Raw genomic sequence first — 13,879 nt, 5'->3', positions numbered from 1 at the left:
ATCAGGATGTTGATACATCCTCCAAGTGGGGTCTCTGAGGAGAAAGAACCCTGCCATGTTGTATGAGGCCAGCTTAAGGGACAGGAGCCAGAGAATACAGCCTGCCCCTGGTAACTGGGATTCAGCTGCCTAGCAGGGTGTGACCCATTCCAAACCTGAGGTTTTTAGAAATCAAACAGAAAAAAAACACTTGACAACAGAAAGTGAGGGTTTGGTCATGGTAGGGGGCAAATACTAATCTCTCCCGGTTGGGTACAGTGCAGGGACTGTGGATCACGGGTAAGAAGCAAAAACGTAAAAGCAACCCCTTAAAGGGCATTGAGCTCTTGCAACTCCTGCATTATGGGACCCTGACAGTGCCTGCCAAGGCATTCTCACATCTGACAGGATTGAAGAAAACAGCTGGACATGCCCTGTGGCCATGGTTCCCAGTTGGGGAGAGCGGCTAACTGTGCCCCTGGGGACGCCGCCTGGGGATTGACTGAACATTCTGGATGGGCATGATGGAGGGGACACGGTGGGCATCCTGTGGGTAGAGACCAGGCCTAATGCTGAACAACCTAGAATGTCCAGGCAATCTGTCTGAAAGAAGCATGTCCCCACAAAAACATCCCATCAATCCCATTTTCCTGCCAAATAGAATTTACTTGCATTCCTGGAGATTTACGAGTCTAGGTAGGCAATAGCTGGACCACTCTTTTAGCATTTGGGAGATTCTTCTCAAGTCATGGTTTATTTGAGTGATAATTGGGAACCACTGGGTTCCTGCCGCTGGATCCACTCTGGCTGTTGTGGACATTGCAGAGTGAACCACTAGATGGAAAACGCTCTCTCAAATAAAATAAACAAATACAAATTAGGGGGAGGAACTCGGGAGTCAGAAGAATAATTGCTGCTTTTCAAGAAAGTAGAAGAAAGATTTGAGTTAGCACCATGGGAAATGCTCCATAACCTTCTTAAAGGGTGTGCCACATGGGAGAGCAGGCTGGAGCTTTAAGCACCAGACGGGAGCCCAGCCCAGCTCGGGCAGCTTCTGGGAAGCAAACCAGCAGTTAGGAGACTTCTATTTGTCTCTTCCAAATAACTAACAACTTAAAGGGTGCACAGTGTTAGGCAAATGAAATGACACTCCCCTAAAGTTCTCCCTTACACTTTGGTTTCAAATGATTGCTTTTGGAAACTTACCAATCCACCATCTCCTGGAGACCTCCAGAGCGTGGAGGATGGACACACAAGAGCAGACTCCTCCAGTCCACAAGACTCTGTCCACCAGCCCAGCACACTCCACGAAGCAGGGTTTCTTTCGGACCCTTGGAGAAGCAGCTGTTAGATATTTACCAATCCCAACACACATACCACGCCCACCCTCCTGTGGACCGGGTACCCACACCCATGACTGCTTCTCTGAGGGAACGCCCCAACCCCCCACCACACAGGTGTAATTCTCTGCCTTTCCCATTGGTAGGTATTTCTGCGTATCTCACCTACTCTGCCAGCCATTCTAGCGTGTTTCACAGGGGATCTTTGAGTATATACATCTGTGCACAGAAGTAGATTTGGAACTGTCAAAGCATTCTTCTGTATTCCATTGTCCCTCACCCGGTGGCCCTGCTTCCCATCCAGCTCCCTGCTTGTGGCCTGGGAAATCAGTCAAGGACTGCCCAAAGCCTTGGGACTCTGCACCCATGTGGGAGACACAGAAGGGGCTCCGGGCTCCTGGCTTCAGATTGGCTCAGCTCCGGCCGTTTTGGCCACTTGGGAAGTGAATCAGTGGATGGAAGATCTTTCTCTCTGTCTCTCCTCCTCTCTATATATCTGACTTTCCAATAAAAATATTTTTTTAGAAAGTTTTTGTTTTGCTCATCATCATTGGTTAACAGCATGGGTGTATGTGTGTGAAGTGGGGTGATCCCTCCTGAGGCAGGTCTGAAGGCCCGTCTCAATGCCACTCTGGAGATGCTAGCTGCACCCCAGGGATCTTGTCCTGGGAACCGATTCTCAGATCCTATCAGACTCCCCAGGGAAGGCCCAGTGACAGGTGGGGGTGAGGGAACACATGTCCCCAAAGGGCATTTTCTGTGCAGAGGTCAGCACCGGGCATGCTCAATCCTGGAATCTCATGGAAATGCAAGGAGAATCTTTCCTAGATTCTGCCAAGGGAATAGACAAATAGCAGCTCTTGGGATTCATCCACCACATCTAGGTCAGCTACCTGGAGAGAAGTCATCCATCCCCACAGAGCGCCCTACCTGCTTTGTGGGCCCCGGCCAAGCTTGCAGCCTGTCAAAACCCAGGAGCTGCAGGCACCCAACCCAGCTCCCAGCTCCCTGCTGGAGGAAGCAGCGATTCAAGAAGCTCTGCTGTCCTGGGGCTGTGCCTGAGGCTAGCAGCAGTAGCCTCAGCATTTGCCTGCGGGTGGGAGAGCGGAAAGCCCCAGTGTGGTTATACCCACCCCCCATCTTGAAAATCAGCTTCAGGCAAGAGCAAGAGATGTCTTACAACCCCAGCCTTCTCCCTCAAGGTCAGACAGGCCTCTTCACTACCCACTGTGGGGTTGGGACTTGTTAAGTTTCTGGAGCTAGGGCTGGCAGAGATGGCCCTGTGAACCATTCTACTGACTGAATGGACTCCTTAGAAGCAGACTAGCATTACTGAATTCCTGGTGGTGGTGCCCCCCCCCCCCCTTTTATCATCAGTGGCATTGAAAGGTTTCCTGGCTCAAACACTATCTTACTAGGGCAGACTCAGAAAACCAGAAACAGCAAAACCCCAAGTTAAATCACAGCAAGCACAAGGCAGGATAGAGACCGTTTCTTCCACCCACAGCTCCCTAAGAAATGACTTAAAAAGGGCCCAACGCAGTGGCTCAGTTGGCTAATTTCCACTTACAGGTGTCAAGATCCCATGGGTGCCAGTTCGTGACCTAGCTGCTCCACTTCCCATCCAGCTCCCTGTTTGTGGCCTTGGGAAACCAGCAGAGGATGTCCAAAGCCTAGGGACCCTGCACCTGCAGGGGAGACCCAGAACAGGCTCCAGGCTCCAGGCTCCTGGCTTTGAATTAGCTCAGCTCACAGTCATTGTGGCCATTTGGGGAATAAACCAGCAGATAGCGTATCTTTCCCTCTCCTCTTAGTAAATATGCCTTTCCAATAAAAATTAAAAAAAAAATCAAGAGCACAGGTGGGAGCCAACCCAGCCCATCTCTGCCAGCCACACTCTTCAAGTCACGCAATCTCTGAAAGGATCAATCAGAGCCTCAACTCTAACATGGGTTTCTGTGTAGTTGAAATCGTTTGTCCAGTTTCAAGCACTTCCCCGACCCTCTACAGCTGCCACTGGTCCCAGGTCACAGAATCCCATGGTCACTTGGCATTCCAGGCTGCAACACTGCAGGAGCTGCCACCCTGGCATGGGCATGACACCTGGAGCGCTCAGCCTCTGTCAAGGACCCAGTTATTCACCCAGGACACAAAAACTACTACTGAGAACACATGGGGGCTGGTTTGGGGGGCGGCAGTTAGCTGCCGCTGGCATGCCCACATCCCAGTTTGGACTGCCTAGTTGAGTCCCATTTCCTTTTCCTAGTCCATCTTCCTGCATGTGTATACCCTGGGAGGCAGCAGGTGATGGTCAACTGACTGGGTTCCTGTCACTCACACGGGAGGCCTGCAGGGAGTTCCTGGTTTCTGGCTTCTACCTAGCTGACTCCTGATTGCTATGGGCATTTGGAAAGTAAACCAGCAGAAGAGAACTCTGTCTCTCAAATAAATCTGAAATTGGGGCCAGCACTGTGTCATGAGTGGGTAAAGCTGCCATTTGCCAAGTCTGGCATCCTTTATTAGGAGCACTGGTTTGCATCCCAGCTGTTCCAGTTCCAATCCAGCTCCCAGTTAATAGCCTGGGAAAAGCAGTGGAGAATGGCCAAAGTGTTGGAACCCCCAGCAACCCATGTGGAAGACCTGGATAAAGCTCCTGACTTACGGCTTCAGCTGGGCCCAGTCCCAGTTTTTCAGCCATCTGCGGGAGTAATATCAGCCAATGGAAAACCTCTACTTTCCCACCCCACCCTTCTCTAACTCTTGACATTCAAAACAAATAAATACATCTTAAAAACAAAGCAGAAGGACCCAGCACAGTAGCCTAGTGACTAAAGTCCTCACCTTTAACGCACCAGGATCCCATATGGGCGCTGGTTCTAATCCCAGCAACCCTGCTTCCCATCCAGATCCTTGCTTATGGCCTGGGAAGGCAGTTGAGGATGGCCCAAAGCTTTGGGACCCTGCACACCTGTGTAGGAAACCAGGAAGAGGTTCCGGGCTCCTGGTTTTGGATTGGTTAGCTCCAGCTGTTGCAGCCGCTTAGGGAATCAATCAATGGACGGAAAATCTTCCTCTCTCTCTTCTTCTCTATGTATCTGCATTTCCAATAAAAATAAGTTTTTTTTAAAAAGGCAGTAAACACTGTAGGAAAAAGGATCCATGAACCACAACTTGCATCTTGCAATCCCTGAGTCAAAATAAAGACTCTTTGACGGCTTGAGACATGGCTTTCCGCAGGTTACTGATCTGACCTAGCCATAGCAAAGAGAGAAGACCTGCATCTTGCTCTCAGCTCATCACGCATCAACTTTGAGGGAACTACAGCACACTGGTCCAATAAGAAAGAAAAGAAGCTGGAAAAGCTTCCCACCACAAGCTGCGTGTAGAAACAAGCTGGGAAGACCAACAGGGTACCTTCCTGTTTCCTGAGCTGTGCCTTGCCCTGCACACCACCCCTCCGCCTACCCCGCCCTGCCCACACACCTGGGGAGACCGCAAACTCTTCCCCAGGGAGGGGGTGAGACAGTCCTGAGGCCAGACTGAAGCTGCCTTTCAAAAGGCCGGCGCTCTGACAAAATAAGACAGAGTGAGACCAGGTGTTTTCCATTTTTATAACATTTTATAGAGCTCATAAAACAGTGCTTGTATAAAAATTCACACAAAGTTGCTAGAAGCATACAATTTCCAAAAAAATGTCCTGGGTTGTTTGTTACATTCAGTTTTCTAAGGATGCACTCAACTCAATGGTAAAATGCAGACGTTAACGTGGTATTTCATTATCTTTGGTAAAACTATTCTCATGGTTTTGTCTCCTCACAGTAGTAACTCTGATATCCACTTTGTGCAGGATCTGCTAGTACTAGGGTGTCAGGAGAAGATTAAGGCTGGATCTACAAGAGGCAGGGATTTCCCGGGAGCAGGAGCAGCCTACCCCAGGCCCCACAGCAATGTCCATCTTACACAGCTGGGCAGGGGGTCAGCAATGTGGCCCCCCACTCAGGAGTTTCGAGGTCCCCTCTCGGCTGGGCGAGAAGCAAACCTGGGAGCAGGAACAGGAGGGGAGTGCGGGGAGAAGGAGGTGGGAATGAAGGCCATCGCATCAGGACCCATGTGGCTGTCTGCGGGGAGGTCAGGGTAGCGGCGAGGATTCCCCCACAGCACGGAGACTATCAGCTACTTGATGCTTGCTGGGGCTGCAGCCACCCCTCTCAGGACTTGAAGTTTGGGGCCAGCACCCCAGAGGTGAGACGCACGGAAGCGCAGGACAGCGGGCACAACCTGACCCTCCTGGAAAGCGAGAACTCGCTGTCCAGAGAAAAACACAGCCACAGCAGGGGGAAGCAGGCTTCGGACACTGGGCTCACTCACTACTGTCTTCACACATTTGGAAAGCAGGACTGCCACCTGCTACCCATCGTCACAGCACTCCTTTGCTCAATTCTCGAACCCTCCAGATAACCAGGCAGACACACATTCAAAACAATTAAAAAGCAAAGATTCAGATGTGGACAAGGACGGGGGCTGCCTACAGATTCCACAGAATGTGTTAGAATCCAACAGAACACCGTGTACCTCTATTGCTTCCTGTGAAACAAAAGCCCTGGGTGCCCCACAGACTCCCTGAGGCCACAGACAAGGACAAGGGTGGGAGCCGGGGTCGGGGCTGGGGTCCGGGGTGGTGAAGGTCTTAAGGAAATCGCCAGAACCCAGGATGCACACACTAAGTTAGAGACACACTCATTTCCTAGCAACGGTAGCTCCTGGGACTTGGGGTGACCCGGGGAGCCTGCGCAGGTGACAAATCAGAGTGTGCTTCTGAGGCTGCAGGGTCAAATCTGCCCTGGACAGAAGAGCGGGGCAGTGCTCACATGGCTTGGAATCCTGTCGGAAGCGGGTTAGCCAGCGACCAGTGGGGCTGGCGACAGGGAGCTGCAGCTGTCTTTGGGTAGGGTGTGTGCGCGTGCGCACATCTGTGCGTTGGGGAAGCTAAGGCATTAAGGCCCAAATCAGAGGCAGTGGCGGAGGGGGACAGAGGGTGAGTCTCCAGGCTGCTCCGGGCCCTTCTTTCCAGGCACAAAAATGGGATTAATTCATTATCTATCCGTGCGGGTCCCCGATAGCTCCAGCAAGGAGTGTGCCTATGTACATGGGGCATGGGGGCGCTGGGGGAGCATGTCAGTCCGTCCGTCCATGTGCATTTCCAAACTGCAATAACCTGGGCTTGCAGCTTCAACAGGAACAACCTGCAGTGACGTTTACAAGCAAAACCTTGGTTCCAAATCCCTGGGCCACAGAAGAAAAATGCCTGCTGCAGGAGGGCAGCAATGTGTCTCGTAGCCAGTGACATGCGGTCCTTCGTCAGGTGTAATGAGGGAAACTCACAGGCTACTCCGAGTATTCCTGCTGATTTCCAAGTGGCAAAATGTCAAGCCACAGTTATTGGATCTGCAACCTGCCACAAGGGACTCGTGACTACCTTGTGTGGTCTAAGTCACGTTCCGTTGTCTCGGGGACAATAGAATCAAATCAGTTCCGGCTCCACCACAACTGGGTGCTGTGTAACCTGCCCAGTCAGGCAGCAGGGACAAGGTGCCAGGAGCTGGGTCTGGGGGAGGGGACAGCAGGGCCTGGACAGTTCTGAGAGGCCCATGAGAGGGACATTGGAGCCCCAGCCCAGGGCCCGCCCTGAGGAACCAGGCTGTGCAGCTGCACCAGGTGGGTGGTTAGGTGGGTGGGTAGGGCTGATGCTGGAGTCTGGGGAAGCCAACTCCGGCTCCCAGACCCGGATTTGGTACACACAGACACATGCACGCGTGCACACACACACACACACAGAGGCAGAGTAAACAGTTTCAGGGAGCCCACAGAGGCCCAACCCTTAAACCAAACAGGAAGCCCAATGCCCCACTTCAAGGAGACATCGTCTGGCCCACCAACCAGCATGGGCACGGGGAGAGGGACTGGGGGCGGGGGCGTGGGGCCCTGGGAGGCCTCCACGGCTATCTACATTCATGTCAGCGTCAGCATCCGCGTCGGCATCCAGTGTTGTCGCCTACAAAGTGGGCTTACCATCCTGACCTGAATGTGGCCCTGGAAACTGGCAGCGCAGCACAGCCCAGGGGGGCAGCCAGAACTTCCCTCTGCCAAGCCCACGTGTAGGAAAGCTGAGGTCAGGAGAGCCGGGTCCCTCCAGCTGCCCAGCGCTGGGTCCGGCCACCAAACAGAACATGGCACTTGTCTCAACATTTCATAAATCTAAAACCATCTCAAAGAAGAAAAAAAAAAAATCTCAGTAACTGAATCAGTTTACAGTACTTCATCTCAAATATTTAAAAAGATTTGTCGGCCCCCAAAGAGCCCAATAATTTGTTTTAAAAAAAGATTTGTTTAATTAAAAAAAGGTGGGTGAAGAAGAGGATTTTGAAGGGTGAGGGGCAGGAGGGCAGAGCCAGGAAGAGAGGACCCCATTCCTGAAGCCCCTCTGCTTCCATGGTCTGGCTCCCCCCACCCCGCAACCTCAGCTGCACCACTTGGGGAACACAGGGCACAAGTCGCCGAGTACCAACGACAAAATTGAAGGCTTCTTTCCCTAGGCTGGGCGGAGGTTTGCGTGTGCAAATGCAGGAGCCATGGCCATGACACAAGGCGCCAACCACGGTTGCCACGCAGTATCCGATGTGCCCAGGGCGTGCCTGGCCTGCAGCCAGCCCACGTCCAGGCAGGGGACCTGGTGGGGGGCACAGCCAGCCAGCCTGTCACTTCTCCACTTTTTTGGCTTTCTTGAGAATGTCACATTTTTTCCTGTTGGGCCGTCGACACCGCTCGTCAATGCTGGGGATACATTCATAGTGCCACACCTCCTCCATCTTATCTACTGGGTACACGGCTTCCACGTAGTGGCGGATGAGCCGCAGCCGCGTCGGGTCCAGCTGCTTCTTGTTGCAGGCTCCAGAGTGGTTGTACTGCAGCCGCAGGTTCTCAGCAGTGAAGAGTTCGGGGAAGAGCCTAACCAGGAGGCGGGCAGCGAAGTTGCCCACTGACAGGCTCTGCTGCACAATCTCACGCACCTCCTTGTCCGACAGCAGGTACAGGGAAGGCACGGGGAAGTCGGGGGAGGGGACCACCAGCTCATCCAAGGGGATCTTGCAGAAGTCCTTGCTGCTCCTCTCTGGGGGCAGCGGGGGCCCCTCAAACTCCTCGCGGAACCTCTCGGGGTTGATTGCATAGCTCGCCAGGTCCCTGCACTCGGGGCCCGGTACATGTACCTTGCGCTGCTGCTGGTAGGAGCGCCTCTGCTCCGTGTCCCGGCGCCGGCAGCGCTCGTCCAGTTTGCCCACAAACTCCAGGGTCCAGACACGGTCGTTCTTTGCCCTGGGGTAGAGCAACTGTACATAATGGCGGATCAGCTTGATGCGCGATGGATCCAGCTGCTTCTTACCCAGCGAGCCGCTGCAGTTGTACTGCTTGCGCAGGTTCTCGTGGGTGAAGAGTTCAGGGAACAGGTGCACCAGCAGGCGGGAGGCGAAGTTGCCTATGGACAGGCTGCTCTCATAGATGCTGCGTAGCTGCTCCTTGCTCAGTAGACAGTCGGCACCAGGCAGCTCAAAGTCAGGCTGTGGGATCTCCAGCTTGTCGAAGTCGATGGGCACCAGCCAGATCTTCTTGGAGCGCCGGCCAGGGCGCTCGCCCTCGAAGCCATCCTCTACCTTGACCACAGAGATGTCATCGGGCAGGCTGGAGGAGTCATAGCAGTCGTCGCGAGGGGCCTCACCCTCACTGCCACCGTCCAGCCCCAGGCCCTCAAGCTCGTCGTTGATGCGCTGTGCACACTGCTGCAGCCATGCCTCCTCTTCCTGCATGTCGGGGAAGTAGATCTCTGTGTAGTTGCGGATGATCTGCAGCCGCTGCGGATCGAGCTCCTGCTTGCCTCCCTCGCCGTAGCAGCTGAACTGCTCACCCAGCTTGCGGTGGTCAAAGAGCTCCGGGAAGAGCCGGTGGAGGAGGAAGACGGCGAACTCACCAGGCGATGAGGCCTCATCCAGGAACTCAGTGAGGTCCTGCGTGTCCACCACGTGGTCCGAGGCGACGGTGCTGCTCCTGTCCAAGGACAAGGCCTCCTCCTGGTCCTTGCCATCCAGAAAGTGGCTGGCCTCCACCTGCTCAGACTCAAAGAAGCCGGGCACCTGGCCACCCGGCTGGCTGTCCTCCATTTCTCGCTGGGCCCAGAAGCGGCTGAAGAAGTCGTTCAGCTGCGGCAGGCACTCGGCTTGCCACATGGTGGTGTCCTTCACTGAGGGGTAGTAGACCTCCACATAGTTACGGATGAGCTGCAGGTGCAGTGACTCTAGCTTGCGCTTGGTGGCGAAACCACAGGCACTGCAGCCACGCGAGAAGTCCACGTCACTGAAGAGCTCTGGGAAAAGTTGCACCAGCAGGCGGCAGGCCAGGTCACCCCCGGATAGGCTCTGGTCTGCTAGCTGCTTGAGCTCGGCCGCCGTGAGCTGGTACTCTGGGGGTGGCTGGAACTTGGCCACAAGTTCCGAGGGACTCACCTGCTTCTTGATGCGGCTCACCTCCAAGGAGAGCAGATCCACCTTGCTGTGCAGCTGCGACATGTTGGAGGAGAGAGTGTTGAGCATGTAGAACATCTTCTGGATGAGGAAGTAGATGTTGGGATCTGCATCGCTGGTCGCCCCACTGCAGTCCCGCTTCTGGGACTCGCCCAAGAGACGCAGCGGGGAGGGGCTGTTGCCAGCGTTCGCCTTCTCCAAAAGCTCATAGGTGCTGAGCAGGTCCCCCGCTGGGGGGTTCTTCTTCTCTAGAATCTTGTGCGAGATGCTGTACAGGGGTTTCTTGTACGAAGGGGTGGTGGCATCATGGCCAGGCTCCTCCTCACCTGGCCACGCTGCACCTAGGCTCCTACCCCTGACGGCCTGCTCTCCGTTGCCCTGGCAGGGCGAGCTGTTCTCCCGGTTCCGCATGCCCACTAAGAGCCCCTGGAAGACAGAAGGTGATTCCCAGAGCGTTAGACACAAGCTCTTATCAACCACACCAGATATGAATCTGCGTGTGTATATGTGTGTCTCTTTCTCACACACACACACACACACACACACACACACACGGCAGCTCCAGGTACCCTCAGAAGCATGTGAGAAACAGTCCCTCAGCCTCCAACCAGCAGGAAGGCACCTAAGGCATGCCCACTCGTTCTACCCACTTCTCTGGGATACCTGTGCCGGACTCCACATCTATAGCGCAGGGCATGAGACTGAGCAGAACGCAGGCCAGACTGGTGGGGAGCCTGCAGCAATGCAGGGGTTCCCAAAGCTGCCTGGCCAGGGGTAGGTCACCTGATGGACCCAGGTGTCTGTCTGCTCTCAGCCAAGGACAGCAGATGCGGCAGCTGAATGTCTTTTGGCCTGCAGGCTCCTCTGAGGCACACAGTGCTGGCTCTGAGGGAGCGGCTGCTGCCAACCATTCAGTCAGCAGAGGCGGGCCTGGGACATCCCACAGCCCATTAAACCACACAGCTCTGGGAGTGACAGGCCTCTTGGGGGCCCGGGCCTTGGTCTCCGGTTCTAGCAACCGTTGCTTGTAGAACTCTGAGAGGAAGAAGGGAGAGCCCTGGTGGCCCGAGGCATTCAACTCCATGAAAGCCATTAACGTCTGGAAGTGGGTGGGCTGAGGGCTACCTGGCCAGGCTCCCAGCAGCCTCATCCAGGGATGATTTTCTTAATTCGCCTAAGGATGGCACATGTGACAGGCCTCTTCTCAGAGGATAAGCTCAATGGATTCTTCAAAGATCCCCAAGAGTCAGACAGGTGTCTGGCAGAGTGACGAGGACACTGCTCGGGATGCCTGTCTGGGTTTGGGACATAGCTGCTGGCTCCAGCTTCCAGTTAAGACTCACTCTGGAAGGTGGCAGGTGACGGTTCAGATGCTCCAGTCCCACCACCCATGGAAGAGACCTGGATTAGGGTCCACCCCCTTGGCTTTAGCCAACCCCAGACCCACATGCTGTGGGAACTCTAAATGAATGAATTAACCAATAGATATGAGTGTTTTCTTTTTGTCTCTCAATGTGACTCCTTCCCAGTAAATAAAACAAATACACTATGATGATTACTACCGCTACTACTACTAATACACTACTACCACTAGTAATATGTTTATGCATTACCATCTGGCAATCCAGAGTTCTCACTCTTCTCCTCAGCGGTTTTTATCCATTAACAGGCTTAAGTGTCCGAAGAGATTTACATCAGAGCCATGCTGTGACACAGCACTGGCAGTGGCACCTGGCCCTCTCAGCCTCTGTCAAGGACCCAGCTCACCACCCAGAACTCAAAAGACTACTGAGAACACAAGGGGGTAGGTGTCGGGGGTAGCAGTAAGCAGTAAGCTGCCGCCAGCACACCCACATGCCACGCTGGACTGCCCAGGTCTGAGTCCTGCTTCTTTTCCTGGTTCAGCTTCTTGCATGTGTATACCCTGGGAGGCAGTAGGTGGTGGTCAGGTGATGGTTCCTGTCACTCACATGCACTGTCACAAACTGCATCGAGTTTCTGGCTTCTGCCTAGCCTATCCCTGGGTATCGTAGGCATTTGACAAGTAAACCAGTAGATGGATGCTGTCTCCCAGGGACCAAATAAATACTAAATCTTAAGAAGAAAAAAATATCTTATACAAACAAGTGATTTGTGATGAAAATCAAAAGCAACCCATTGGAGAAAGGATAGTCTTCAACAAATCAACATTCTGAACACCTAGATATGCATTCAATGCTATATATCTATTTTTTATTCCAATATGTATTGGAATAAAATATATTTATTTATGTGTTTTAACATATATTTATTTTATATATTTATATTTTATATAGTTACATGTTTATTTAATATATTTATTCATATATATATGTGTGTGTGTTTTTAACTCCAAACTCAACAACAAATACAGACATCTATTCAATTGGAACACAGACCTAAACTTGAAACTTGAAATTCTAGTTAGTCTAGAAAAAAAAAAATCAGGGAAAAAAATCTGTTAAACCCAGACTGCAAGAAAGTATTTGTAAATCAACTAGGAGTATCTGATAGAGAATTTAATTCAAGGATACACTGAAGCCAACAATGACATACAATAATTAGTGATTCCAACAGGCACTTCGAATAAGACAAACACAAAGAAAACAAGCATACCAAAAGATGCTCATTAACAGCACAGAAATGAAAACCACGGTGCAATGTCGTACACCCACACTAAGATGGGTTATGACAAAAAAAGATGATGCCAAGTGCTGGTGATGATGGGGGGGATCGCAGCCAGCCCACCCTGCTTGGTGGGCAAACCCTGGGCAGCTCCTAGAAGGGCAGGCACATGTGAATCCTGGGCATTCCATGCCTCGCTATTTATTTACTGACCAAGCACAGAAGGCAGAGGTCCACACAGGCTAATGTTCATGACAGCTGCATTTGTAAAACAGCCAAGAACCAGGGGGACACAGGCCACATTTGCAAGCACATTGTAAGACACTCGCCCAGTGTGATAACACTTGGCATTAACCAGAAAGGAGCCATCAATGGTACCCAAGGCTCTTGTGACAGAGCTCAAGAGTCACTGCTGAGTGGGAGAAGCCGGGTGAACAAAGCGAGCCATGCTGAATGCTTCTGGTTCCATCCAAGTCCAGAGAGGCAGCCTCAGCAACAGTGACAGAAGGCAGAGGCGTGGCTGCCCCGGGGGCAAGGCGGATTCAGATGGACTGGCGAGAATAGGTGGGTAATGGCTAGGATGGTGATGAGCGTGATCATGATGCTGCTTTCACTGGCATGCTGCATACGAATGTCAAAACACATCCAACGGCACGCTGCCCATCCTGCTCACTGTATTTCACTCAGAACCCTATCGGCCTGCTCGGAGCAGATGCAGAATCTGACCCAGGAAACTCACTGGAATGTGAACTCGAGGGTTTAATTAAGCAGCAAGGCTAATTAGTGAAAGCAGGTGGGTGTCAAGGGAGTAGGCAGAGTACCGAGTCCACTGCTGCCACCAGCATGACCTGCCTTGGGCAACTGGAGAATGGACAAGAAGAACAAAGTGCCTCCTCTAGAATGTTCTTTCCACACCTGGGGATAAAGCTGTTTAAACTCAGTGAGCCACCAAGCCACTGGGGTCTTGTTATAGTGCAGACTCTGAGCCCTGGGGCTGCTTGTCTAATGAGCCCACAGGTGCTGCGGGTCCTCCCCACGTGGCAAAGACAGTGCCAGCTCTGCTAATCTCACCCACACACATCAGTGTCACAAGAAGGGCTTCAGTTGATCACCTAACATCAAAACCAAACGGGGCAGGAGGATGGTTCTCCTAAAACAAAAGGCACTCTCTATTGGCAACATTTGCAGGGCGTGCACTTAGGACATCACGTAAGACACACATGTCCCCTGCCGGACAGCCTGGATTTTTGGCTTCTGACTTCCACCAGCTTCCAACTGCACCCTGGAGCAGGAAATGACAGGTCAAGTCACTGAGTTCCCGCCACCCACACAGAAGACCTAGCTTGT

At 52.7% G+C, this 13,879-nt stretch overlaps 1 protein-coding gene across 2 annotated transcripts in view; it reads right to left on the bottom strand.

Moving 5' to 3' along the window:
- Nucleotides 1-5,045: 5,045 nt before the first annotated feature.
- The window catches only part of BEND3 (BEN domain containing 3), a 42,947-nt gene continuing 34,113 nt past the window's right edge, over nucleotides 5,046-13,879 (bottom strand). For both annotated transcript variants that reach the window (XM_058660183.1, XM_058660188.1), the window contains exon 4: nucleotides 5,046-10,315. In XM_058660183.1, the coding sequence (XP_058516166.1) occupies nucleotides 8,075-10,315 (2,241 nt within the window). In that variant the 3' untranslated portion in view covers nucleotides 5,046-8,074. The remainder of the gene's footprint in view (nucleotides 10,316-13,879) is intronic.

This window comes from Ochotona princeps, chromosome 1, assembly GCF_030435755.1.
Source record: "Ochotona princeps isolate mOchPri1 chromosome 1, mOchPri1.hap1, whole genome shotgun sequence".
Taxonomy (NCBI): domain Eukaryota; kingdom Metazoa; phylum Chordata; class Mammalia; order Lagomorpha; family Ochotonidae; genus Ochotona; species Ochotona princeps.
This window is presented reverse-complemented; position numbering and strand designations above follow the sequence as displayed.